Source organism: Plutella xylostella, chromosome 29 (assembly GCF_932276165.1).
Source record: "Plutella xylostella chromosome 29, ilPluXylo3.1, whole genome shotgun sequence".
In the NCBI taxonomy this organism is placed as follows: Eukaryota; Metazoa; Arthropoda; class Insecta; order Lepidoptera; family Plutellidae; genus Plutella; species Plutella xylostella.
The window spans coordinates 4,056,145-4,068,975 of NC_064009.1; the positions used below are offsets into that span (position 1 = coordinate 4,056,145).

At 39.5% G+C, this 12,831-nt stretch overlaps 2 protein-coding genes across 2 annotated transcripts; one reads left to right on the top strand and one right to left on the bottom strand.

Annotated features, from left to right (window-relative positions):
- Window positions 1–1,372: 1,372 nt before the first annotated feature.
- Window positions 1,373–2,417, bottom strand: LOC105393979. Its single transcript, XM_011565809.3, has 3 exons — window positions 2,261–2,417; window positions 1,926–2,075; window positions 1,373–1,691 (listed from the first exon to the last, which is right to left on the bottom strand). The coding sequence occupies exons 1-3, from the start codon at window positions 2,342–2,344 to the stop codon at window positions 1,572–1,574; spliced, it is 354 nt and encodes a 117-aa protein (XP_011564111.1). The 5' UTR covers window positions 2,345–2,417; the 3' UTR covers window positions 1,373–1,571.
- Window positions 2,418–2,645: 228 nt separating this feature from the next.
- On the top strand, window positions 2,646–11,824 carry LOC105393981 (anamorsin homolog). The gene is made up of 5 exons (XM_011565810.3): window positions 2,646–2,910; window positions 3,035–3,261; window positions 3,379–3,544; window positions 4,382–4,488; window positions 10,528–11,824. The coding sequence occupies exons 1-5, from the start codon at window positions 2,766–2,768 to the stop codon at window positions 10,630–10,632; spliced, it is 750 nt and encodes a 249-aa protein (XP_011564112.3). The 5' UTR covers window positions 2,646–2,765; the 3' UTR covers window positions 10,633–11,824.
- The last annotated feature ends 1,007 nt before the right edge of the window (window positions 11,825–12,831 follow it).

Here is a 12,831-nt window from a genome sequence, read left to right on the forward strand (position 1 = left end):
AAGGTTATAGACGAATGAATTTTGATATTGTTAACCTACCATTATTTTAAAATACTTTTTTCTAATAAGTACTGATATTCGCAAAACATTCGCACAAAATTTTGCGAATGCGAATGCGAATGCGAATATCCAAAAAAGTGCGAATATTCGCAAATGCGAATGCGAATGCGAATATTCGTTACATCACTAATATGTATATTCAAAGCACTTATAATACAATCTGGGTATACGGGATGTATGGAAGAATAGATGCCCCTAGGGGCACCTATACCGTAAAAAATCAGGGCAACTATCCTTTTTGACAGGGATAGATACCCCCGTATTTTTTTAATTAAATAAAAATAAATGAGCCACTATTTAGATCAGAATGTAGGTATACTTTATGAAACAATATACTGACGTGATAAAAATATGACGGAGATAACATATATTTATAAAGTTATACAACAGCAAATATGCACCTTTAATTTTTTGACGCGTTCATTAAGTTCGCCGCGGATATGAATTTACACACGAGCGAAATGCGACGTCACCGCTCGACGGTGCCTGGCTACCCGAGGTGCGGGTGGCTTGCGGCGTCTAGTTTCTTAATTGCGAAGTTAGGTTTTTTAAAAATGGGGCGCCTGTCCCGCTGGGACATCTATCCCGCCTTTACCCTACAACTGCGCAGGTACACCGAGCTATCACACGGCCCACGGCACAGTTAAGTACGCGCAAGCCTCATTTATGTCAAAATCGTCGGCGTGGAAACTGGAAACAATGTTTCCCTTCCCAATGAGGAACTATTTCTTCTACTGGTATATTTTCAATGTTTGCAAATAACTAGATTTTTTTCACTAGAGAAAAGTCTAGTTGCCTGCTATTCCCAAAAATCAAACCGTACACGATCGAAGTGGACAAAAAAATTGCTATACCTAAAATTGAAAAAATCATTCACATGTTAAACTACTCAAGGATTTAAGAGAAGACTAATGAATGGCAAAATTATTAAAATTTCAAACATGTCGAAAAATGCGCAAGCCGTGCTTCGGGGTTGGCGCGGTATACAGTTTAACCACCCATTCGCACAGTATTTCATGTACAGTACGGCCTGCGCAGGTAAAACTGTGGTAATACTAACGCGTGGGTTGGCCCTTTACCAACCACACGCACGGTATTCCGTGTTTAAGCCGGCCTGCGCAGGCAAAACTGTGGTGATACCTACTTACGCGTGAGGCCCTTTAATCAGAGCAAACTCATTACATCGGACATATTGTGGATGAATAAAATCTAGGTACAAAATGAAACAGCAGCAGAGGATGGGGGCCCCTGGAGGCCCGAGGCCCCAAGCACGTGCTTGTCGTGCTTATAGGTTAATCCGCCACTGGTACCGGTGGTGGCACTTCAGTCGAGTTTAGCACTGAAATTTACCCTTGGATCAATGATTTTAAAATTTAGAACAATGTGGGATCAGCATACAGCCCCAGCCCGCCGAAGTAATTCGTAATCGGTAAAGTGGCCCTCGATTAAACACTGGCGCCTCGTTCGGAGACAATATTAAATTTCTACTTCACTAACTAGATTGATAGTAGTTATTCCGTCCGTTTCTTCTCTGGAGTGGCCACCATGCCGAGGCCTATAGTAATGAGTGAGGCGCCGGCCCACCAGCGCAGCGACACCGCTTCTCCGAATAATGACATACCGATGACACCCTGGAAACACAGATTACTGGGGGGTCACAACAGAAATCGAATGGACGAACAAACGAGACCTTAAGCAATCGGTACGCTTTACCTTCAAAGGGATAGTCATGGTAAGCGCAGCGCTACGGAGTTTAGAGAACAACCTCTTACAATCTCAGACCGCTGCCGTAGGTCCTAATAAAAAAGTAAGTAATATGTACCTAGGTACCTAGATGCCAGGCAGGTAGGTAAGTTGGTACTTACAGAAATTATGTAATTAACCGCTGAGGAGATGACTGTGGGAATCACAGTGTTACTCGCTGCATCTAAGGATCTCAAGTAATATCGGCAGCCCCAAGTATTGACTAGCACCATTGCTAACAGAAGTCCAATCCATATCACGTAGCTATTACCCTAGAAAAACAGTTTGGCTGCTAAATACTTGTCCATTGCATGTGAAGAGAAAAGAAAGAGCACACACTACAATGACAGTAATTATTGTTAAACGAAAATGAACTTATTTCATATGAACATAAGGTGTATATTTCTTAAATACAGTATATATTGAGGTTATTATAAGTTTAGAAGAAAAAAATTACCACAACTGCTTCTGTTCCAGCTAATTTACCTAAAGTGCTACCAATTGATGCACATAATCCAGAAAGAAATACTTCTCCGATCATGTTAAAAATGATTTAACAATTTCACTATCAAAATCAAAACAACACAACAGAGTGAATGTTACGTTCCTTTTCTTACAACAAACAACATCATATTTATAATTATTCATTGTTTCAGAGGGCGTAGCTCGAAATTATAGTTAGTGTTCTTTGTAGGTAAATTTTATTGTTTTTTCTAGGGTGTAATAATGTCTAGTAAAGTATTTTTTGCAGTAAACTAATTTTTATATCAGAATGAAAAAAAAACGTTACGATTAAAATAACGTAATTTCATAATGACATGTCATGATGACACTTTTGTTTGACGTTTCTGTATTATTTCATGAAATTGCGCTCTGCGATTCCAGCGGATTTTAGTCAATCACGTTTGAAAAGTCGACAAGAATAGAAGTTAACATAAAAGTACGCGCTCTATAGATTCACAATGGATAAAGTAAAGAGTGGAGACCACGTCCTCGTAATCTGGAACAAGACCGATCAAGAAGCGCTGGGTAACATTGTGAAAGACCTTCAAGGTGCCTGTGGTAATGGTTCAGTGGCTCTAGAAAACTCGGAAATGCTGACTGAATGTAAGTTTTCACCACAACATTTTGTAACACTTCAATATCAGTTATTATACTTAAGTAAAAGTTTTTCATTGAAGTTTGAGTAACCTCAAAAGTTATACTTATCTAAAGTTTTGATTTCTTTCAGCGTCACGTCCACACTCCACATTTAACGTGATCATATCAAATTGGACTCATCCTCATTCAATAACACACAGTGATAGTCTGTTATCTATAATCGTGAAACTCCTCAAGCCAAACGGTACAGTGATACTAAAAGATACCACAGAACTATCCAGCTCTCTCAAATTGAATGGGTTTTTGAATGTTACAAAAGTTGGAGATGTTTACACAGCAGAGAAACCAAACTTTGAGGTATGAGCATTTTGCTACAACATTTTAAGTATAGAGGGAAGTAGAGTGTAAACTTATGTAAGTAAATTTTAATGTTAAATTTACAAAAATACAAGCTGGTAATGTTAATGGTTCCAGGTTGGTTCCAAAGCCCCACTAAAACTCGGTGGCAACTCCGGTGTATGGAAGCTAGATGAGACAGTAGAAGCAGCATGGAGTGGAGGCAAAGATGATGACATCATTGACTCAGACCAACTCCTTGATGAAGATGACCTCAAGAAACCAGATGAACAATCTTTAAGAGGTAATTTATCAATAAGTAGGTTTTGTATGCGGCACGGCTATTCATGATAAGTTTGAATTATGATCACAAGACATATTTGTTTAATATAATAAAAGAAAGAAAAGACAGGTTCTGTTTTCACACATATAAAAAATATATTACAGCAATCCTAATCATAACCAATGTTGCTTGTTTGTGACAAGTGTGACTTCTGCCTACCCTGTAAGGGTAATTTTTTTAAATGTTTGAGTCTTTAAGTTAAATTTATTACAAACTTATTTATCTTTATTAATATTTAACCAAATTCTGAAAAAGTATCCAATTTTAACAAGTTTAAAGATTGCATGATAGGAGGAGGTTATATCAGATGTTATCTTGAACTTGTTTATGAATCATGTTTATAAATTTTTGTACATAATGTTTGAGGTTTTGTGTTCCAACTACTATTAACAAATCGCCTTTTTATCTGAAGGTTGAGGTTTTGTGTTTCAAGTGGTAGCTGATTCATGATTGTAATGGTGGTGCCAATTTTTTTGATTTTGTAACGTATGTAGGTATAAATAAAGATAGCAAGTATACAAGTTGCCCACATTATGATTGCCAGTACATTTAAAATATACAATTAAGTACCAGTTTATCCTCAATATTTTCTTAGTCTTCAATGGGATAATAATTGGCCCTTTAATGAGTTAATGATACTACTCATTTTATAGCCTTTCAATCCTAATATTATATGAATTAAGTTCTCAAGCTGTTACTGTAAGTATAGGGTGTAGGATGAATGGTGAACTTGATGTTCCTACAACCAGCATTGAGTAAAATTAGTAAATGACATATACATATTTTGTTATATTCCAGTATGTGCCACCACGGGTAAGAGAAAAGCCTGTGCGGACTGCTCCTGCGGGCTTGCCGAAGAGCTGGCGGGGCAGACCAAGGAGACACCCAAGTCTTCCTGCGGCAGTGTATGTATCTTTTACATTGGAATCAATACTTTGGGAATCTTAAAGTGTTCCTTGTTTAATATCTTCAGACTATAATTATGACCTGGTTGGTGGTGGTGTGTGCGGCGTGGTGGGAAATGGTCCAAGCTTAAGAAGGCAGTTTAGACCTTGGGGAAATGCACAAAGGTTCCACTCGAGAGAGCCAGTTGCAGGTACTTACACCCCCACAGAGAATATAATAGAATAGAATAGTTGGGGAAGCTTAAAGTGTTCCTTGTTTAATATCTTCAGACTATAATTATGACCTGGTTGGTGGTGGTGTCTGTGATAAACACTAGAGCTGAACTAGAGTATGTCGCTGTGATGAGAGGAATAGTCAGTCAGATCAGTCACTGACCGTCCAAGGTACAGTTGATATGGCTAGTCATTTCTACTTCAATCCTTTACGTACACCTTTTTTCATACTAACCATCAATTCTATCCATTCATATTCAAGTGTTACCTGGAGTGACGTCACGGACGCGATTCGAGGCAGTTGCTAGTCAAATCTGTGTTAAGAATTTAAATAAAAAACAGTGTTAAAAGTAAAAATCCTTTAATATACTTAGCGGGAAGTTAAACTATAACATATAACACGACTTATTCACTATATACATTGAGATAAAACTGTGTTTTAAGTGCAAATTCAGTGAAAATTAGATTGGTGGCCAGTGTATTTTGGTAGTCCTACCCCGTGTTTTTGTTTACAAAAGCGGTCAGCTGTTTAAAAATCAGCTGTTGTTAGACAGCTGTCTCCCTATTTGCTGTCACTTGTCAAACAAAAGCGCCATCTAGTAGACTACCTGAGAACTTTGAAGTTGCACTACATTACAGAATATCATGGCTAACAAGTGCACTAACTGCGGAAAGTTCCACTCGGCCATAGATGGCGTTGTTTGCGGAATTTGCTCCGGAACATTTCACCGGGAATGCGCGGGAGTGCTGGAAGGAGTCGTGGTTGCCGCTGACTGGGCTTGCCTCAGCTGTAAGCGCAAGCGTAGGCAAAGCAACTATGACGACACACCAGTGAAAGGAGCTGCAGTTTCATGCAATACAAATTTAATTAACCCAATTCCTGCGACGTTATCCGCATCTGGCGAGATTATAACAGGTGCTCACGGCGAGGCGGGAGATGAGGCTGTAATGAATAGCACGGCAAATAATGCAACTTTAGAGTTCCACGTTGACCTTGCGCTGGAGATAAGATCGTTCAGAGAGGAATTGGGATCTCTCAAAACGCATTGCAGTAACGAGATACGGGGAGTGAGCGGCGAATTTAAGGAATTAAGAGAAGAAATCTCTAGTTTCAAGGCCGCAATCTTTGCATGCAATAAACGACTGGAGGACATGGAAAAGAGAGTGGAAGCCATGGAGACCAATTACTCCAGCAATAAATCACCTGCGATAGAAAGCCTCGAGCAAGCCATAGAGGATTTAAAAATGGAATTGCACGATCGCGATCAAGATTTACTGGGTAATGACATCCAAATATCTCACATACCCGAGACTAAATCCGAGAACCCAATCCATCTCGTGTCAGTGATTGCGTTGAAGCTGGGCATGACCGTCGACGAGCGCGACATCGTGAGCGCCGTGCGGGTGGGCGCGCTGCGGCCTGCAGCGGGAGCGGCGGAGGGCGCGGCGGCGGCGGCGGCGCGCGCGCGGCCCCTCGTCGTGCGCCTCGCGCGCCGCGCCACCCGGGACGAGCTGCTGCGCGCCATGCGCGTGCGCCGCGGCCTCACCACTGCCGACATGGGCCTCGAAGGAGAACCAAAGAGGTTCTACTTAAATGAGAGACTTACAAAGCTAAATAGGCAACTGTTTGGTAAAGCTAGAGATCTGTGTAAGCGGTTTTCGTGGCGATTCGTATGGACAAAAGATGGTCGTGTGTTTGTACGCCAAGCCGAAGGCAAACCGGCTTCTAGAATCAGATGCGCAAACGACCTGATTAATATTTTTGGAGAGGAACCAGTTCGCTCCACTTTGTAAATTATTCTTCTGTTATATTATTTTCTTCTGTATGTGTTCGTGTTATCTAATGGTCATGGTCTGTTGCCTCAGTGTTGTTATGGATAATCTGAAATGTAAAAAAAATAATATTGAGTCAGAGCAAATTTGCAATTTTTGTCCCAATAATTTGTATACAGGTTGTGTAAATAATGTATTAGCTTACCTTAAATTTATGATCACTCTATTAGTCAGACACATAAAGAGGCAGTGGAGCATCGGTGGGGCGGGTGGAATGGCCTCGGGTTCAGGCTGCTGGCTGCAAACCTCGTTGTGTACTCGCTGGAACGACAAATATAGGTATAGGTTTATAAATTATTGTATCACTTTTATTTGGTTACGAAACTATTATTGCACTTTCAACATATTATTTGTATCGGTTTATTGTTATTGTAGTCTGAATATATCATATTTATTAGCTGAAAGGTTTAGGCATAGGTTAGCGATTGTTTACTTACGTGTTTGCCTTTATCCCTTCACATTTCCTTCGTATTCCTTGCATTGGCACTTCTTATCATATATAACTACTCATGATTAAAACTAATTACTTTAAGGTTGGTCTGTTTAATGCAGGTTCTCTTGGTACTGGACACGACGAACTGACTGTGACTATACACAACTCTTTAGCAGACGTGGTGGCGATAAATGAGACGTGGTTGCGTGACGGCGAGGAGGGCCGCGCTCCGCGAGTAGCCGGCTATCGACTGCGTCACGTGGCGCGGCCGAGGCGACTGCGCTCGCGGGGCGGAGGCGTGGGATTCTTTGTGCGGCAGGGCCTCTCCGCCCGCACCCTACCACACCCCCCCGCTACTACCGTCGAGCAAATGTGGATTAAAATGAATGTAAACGGGAAAAAGATAATAATAGGCACAGCTTACAGACCAGACTGGGTAAACGTTGACTTATTTCTAGACGCAATTACAGACTCCATGACTTCTTTTAATGACTATGACAGGATTGTTTTATTAGGTGACTTTAACATAGACTTTTCAAAGACTAACTGTGCATCTTTTAAGTCACTTGAAACTTTTCTACATACGCTTAATTTAACACAACACGTACGGGAGCCCACGCATTTTACAGAAACCAGCCAGACGACAATTGACCTAATATGTACAGACGCTAAGGTGCGAGATGTTAATGTAACATACAAGCGACCCTTGGGACGACATGCTTTTGTTACTATAACTCTTGACATTAAAAAGACAAAGACCAAACCTAGAACTATTACTTACAGACCAATTAGGGATATAGACATTGAACAGTTTAATAAAGACTTAGATTTGATTGACTGGGACAAAATAAACAGAATGGACGATGTTAGTGAAATGGTGAGGTGTCTCAATCAATCGATCATAAGTCTCTTTGACCTGCACGCGCCAGAAAAGACGATCGTAGTGAGAGAGACACCACATCCATGGATCACTGACAATATAAAATTCATGATGCAGTTACGTGACGACGCTTACGACGCTTACAGAAAGACTAAAACTGACGCAAAGAGACAGTACTATAAAGACTTAAAACACCAAGTAAATGTTGCGTTATATTTTGAAAAAAAAGTGTTTTTTGAACAGAATGTCAATAAATACGCTAATGACTCTAAGACATTGTGGAAAAACTTAAAAAAGACTGTACTACCGACTAAACAGGACAATGATATTCCGACACATTACAATGATCCGGACGAAATTAATAGACACTTTCTAGACGTACCAGGTAATAACGATGTATCTGCATCAGACTTAGCATACTTTACCACAAACAGACACTCAGACAAGACATTTGGACTTACGACTGTAACAGCGGAACAAGTTCACAAAGCAGTGATACGAATTAAAACAGCGGCCAAGGGAATGGACTTGATTTCGATAGACATGGTAGAAATGACATTGACACGAACTATTGACATAATTTTGACTATAGTTAACAAAAGCATACTGACAAAGACATTTCCCGACGATTGGAAGATTGCCAAAGTCTCCCCTTTCCCAAAGAAGCCGAATCCTTCGCAACTCTCTGACCTAAGACCGGTAAGTATCCTGCCGTGTATGTCGAAGATAATAGAAAGGGTAGTACATGATCAGCTGTCGCGGTACCTGGAGGCTGCGGGAATACTTCCGAGTTTGCAGTCCGGCTTCCGCAGCGGTCGCAGCACAGCCACAGCGCTGCTAGATGTAGTGGACAATGTGCTTGCGGAACAGGAGAAAGGTCGGAGTACAATACTTGTCCTCCTCGACTTCTCCAGGGCCTTCGACTGCTTGAATGTGTCCCTTCTATTATCTAAAATGACGTACTATGGGATCGATGAGGCATCAGTGCAGTGGTTTGGTAGCTATCTATCAAACCGCTCACAGGTTGTAGGTCTACGTAAGGCAGATGGCAGCACTATACTATCCACACCGCGTCCGCTGACCAGAGGAGTCCCGCAGGGCTCAATATTGGGACCACTTTTATTTATTCTGTACAGTGCTGACATTTTATCGTCGGTGGAACATTGTGGCTATCACCTCTATGCCGATGACCTGCAGCTTTATCTTTCGTGTGATCCTCAAAATATTTTGGAGACCACGCGGAGGATAAATGCTGATCTGGAAAGGGTTGTGCAATGGTCCGAAAAGAATTGCTTACTGCTAAATCCAGGTAAATCCAAGTTCCTGGTCTTCGGAACAAGTCTCCAGCGAACGAGAACGATTGAGCAACTGTCGGCTAATACTATCCAGGTACGTAATGTGCCCATAGAGCGGGTTGCTCAAGCTAGGAACTTGGGTTTACTAATGGATGGACAGTTGAAATTCGAGGACCATATTATAGGGGTGGTAGGTAGCTGTTTCTACCGGCTCAAAGTACTGTACAGAATACGGGACTACCTCAGTGTCGAAATGCGGATCAAACTGTGTGAGTCACTGGTGTTGTCCAGACTGAACTACTGCGACGTTGTCTACGGTGGGTGCCTCCTCGGTAGATCTGAACGGCTGGTGCAGAGAGTTCAGAATGCGTGTGCGCGCTTCTGCTTCCGTATCCCCCCCAGGACGCACGTGACGCCATATCTGAACAACGCTAATCTGCTCAAAATGGCGGCACGAAGACGATTGCACCTTGCTACGTTGTTGTTTGGAGTGGTCAAGCGTGAGACCCCAAAATACTTGTATGAAAAACTGCAATGGTCGTTCAATTCATACAAGTATAAGGTCCGCTTGTCCGTGCCACCGCATCGATCAGCCGCCTTTCGAGGCAGTTTCAGATACGCGGCGTCCAAGTGCTGGAATGACCTCCCCCCTCCTTTAAAAAGGCTACATGGTAGGTACATAAATACCTTTAAGTGCCAACTTAAAGGTTACCTGCTGGATATGCAAAAATCTTTTTAAAATTTCAGCACTTGATGATGATATGACTTATATTGTATTTATTGTATTATGTATTATTATACTTGTATTGTATTATGTTATTTGTCTATGTAGGTATGTATAGTATTCGTTACTTAATGACTGTTTCTTATTTATTTATTTATTACATGTATTATATATTAGGTTAAAGTCTCGATTGTAGTTTCCGTGAGTCACATATAAGGGTCCCTGCTGAAAATCAGCGCTGCAGGTACATTTTGTACTTGCAGCAATTGCTGAGCTCGGGGCCTTTTTGGCGCTGCGCTGATGCACCATCTACACAGGCTGGCCAATATTCAAGTTATTTTTTATTTTTATTTTTTAGGAATTTAGTTTAGTTTTTATTTTTATGTCATTTTTTTGTGTTATTAATTTTATATTTAAATTGTATTGTTTTATTGTATTTCGGTGTATTTGTGCAGCACTAAATAAAATCCTTTTCTTTCTTTCTTTCTTTCTTAATGCGTTCCATTGCGCCAGCTTTTCTACTACATTTTGCGATTTTCGATTTCATTTTCGGCCTAAGATATAACATGCTGCTTACGTAGGTTTCAGCTTAGTATACATACCCTTTTTGCAACACCCTGAACTGACTGTTTCTGACCATCACTTGTCTCCTCATTTCCAGTGTTACCTGGGCGATGCGTTCCGCTGCGCCACGTGCCCCTACCTCGGCATGCCGGCGTTCAAGCCCGGGGAGAAGGTGGTGCTCGACCTCAACAGCGATATATGAAGTGTGTGAACAGGAACGGTGGTGCTAGTATGTATTGCACTCAGTTGTAACTAAGTTTTTATATAGTTGTGGAAGTGGAGTTAGGAGGTGTGTATTTTGCGCTTAATATTTGCGTCTATATCCCATTCCACGGTAAAAGACACCTGATACAAACAAAAACTACCCTTATTTGAATGTCAGTTGTCTTTCCCCGTGGAATGGAATATAAGCAGCTCTTTAATGGATATACTTGTGATGTAATTTTGAGTGCAAATAATTTAGTTTGTTTTGGAATACATTATTATAATAATTTAAATTCGTAAATTGCACTGGTCATTATGTCTCAAATTCTTTAAGAAATTAAATAGTATGTAATGGCGAACAATAAAACACATGTTTTTTTTTTAGCAAATATTCAATTAAACATATTTCTCTTCTTTTTACAAACAGTTAACTTATTTTAACATATCTCGATTTATAACATTTTTCTCCATTTACATTAGTCAGAAATAGTACTCATTCCGCTATATAATAAAATATACATATAATATTTATATATCTGCCATACTTTGTCATATATCATCATTATATAACATTTTAATATAATTATTTACTTATGAAATAAGTGACAACATTTTCTGATTCCTAATTCCTTGCGAATAAAACAGCCCTATTGAAGTGGTTCTTCACAATATTGTAATGAAATTATACATATTGAAATGATGTTTCGTAACTGTATGTATTTCTATTTATTTAAACTCGTTATGTATTAAACATAAACTTCATTCAATGACTTGAAGACCTAAAAATATTGAGTACTTTCTACATACAAATGGCACAATCATTTTGTCAGCAGTAGAAGGTTTTTATACATTTTAGCTTTTTGGTCTGTGCATTTAGAATATGTATGTATTGTGTTTGAATAGTTTTATATTTTTTATAAATATTTAGATTGAATATTACTGGCCAGTTCATTGGCTACTCGGAAGTTTAAAATGGACCTCTTTTGCTTAGTTACCTACTTGCGCAACATTTATAACGTATATTCATTTAATTAAGTTAACTTTTATTCCTATTTAAGCTGAGGGATACTTTTGCACATACTTTAATATTTTTTTATATATCTCTGTATTGTATTGTCAGTTAAGCGATTGAGGTGATACTGGCACTAGTGAATGAAAACTATTTATTAAATAATATTTTGTAGACTCCATATTTTATAGTATTATTTATGGTTAAATTTACCTTTTTTATTATTTAGAAGACACATTTGAAATCTATTGGGTAGGTGTTTTAATTGAATAATGTTTTAGTAAGATACAAAATATATTGAAAAAAATATTGATTGTGCCGGCACCACAATTTAAAAACACTTCTCAAATTATTCAAATGATAGCACCGTCAAATTGAAAATTAAATTAATACTATTCGAATTTGAATTTCGGGAAATAATACTTTTTGCAAATTTTGTACTAAATCATTTCCTTTAGAGCTCACTATCGGTTGATTGCAACGCGTCGAGCGCGCCTGTCCCTATATAAATGCTCCTATCTCATCATTTAAGTAATATCCTCGAAGAAACTACTATCCCACGACATTCAGTAAAGCGACCCAGTCTTTTCAAATGTTTATTTTCATCAAATTGAGATCTTGATTAGACTTGTTTGCGACGAGCCCCAAGATGGCGACCGGAAGCGGAAGAGCCGCGGCCGGCAGTGTTGCCAACAGGAGCATAAGTCTTACATTGTGAGGTAGGCTTAGTCATGATCTAATGAAAGCGCCTTGTTAGAAATACCGATTAAAAATGAGATCTTTCATTACAATTAAAAATAATAATATAAACACGATAAAACTAGAATTACATACATTATACAACAAATTATTAGCATTTTTACAAGTGATCGATGATCGTCTACTTATTACGATTAACAAGTACAATAACAGTTAGCGGTACAATGAACTAATTCCGTCTCCGCCCACTCCGGGCTCGGGCGGCGCCAGCAGCAAGAGACTATTACACACTGACCCCTGGGTCTATGTCATATTACACAGTAACCCTTTAAAGTTATGTTATATTACACAGTAACTCCAGAAGCTATGATATATTACACAGTAAACCCAGGAGCTATGACATATTACACAGTAGTCCCTGGGGCCTTAGCTTATTATTATTACACAATAACCCCTACAAAGTTTATCTAACTTCATGGAAGGACGCTC

Coding starts and splice junctions, on each gene's coding strand:
- LOC105393979 (XM_011565809.3), bottom strand. CDS start 2,344: ATGATCGGAGAAGTATTTCTTTCTGGATTATGTGCATCAATTGGTAGC. Junction 2,076..2,260: donor CTGGAACAGAAGCAGTTGTG/GTAATTTTTTTC, acceptor CTGTTTTTCTAG/GGTAATAGCTACGTGATATG. Junction 1,692..1,925: donor CGGTTAATTACATAATTTCT/GTAAGTACCAAC, acceptor CTGTGTTTCCAG/GGTGTCATCGGTATGTCATT.
- LOC105393981 (XM_011565810.3), top strand. CDS start 2,766: ATGGATAAAGTAAAGAGTGGAGACCACGTCCTCGTAATCTGGAACAAG. Junction 2,911..3,034: donor CTCGGAAATGCTGACTGAAT/GTAAGTTTTCAC, acceptor GATTTCTTTCAG/CGTCACGTCCACACTCCACA. Junction 3,262..3,378: donor CAGAGAAACCAAACTTTGAG/GTATGAGCATTT, acceptor TAATGGTTCCAG/GTTGGTTCCAAAGCCCCACT.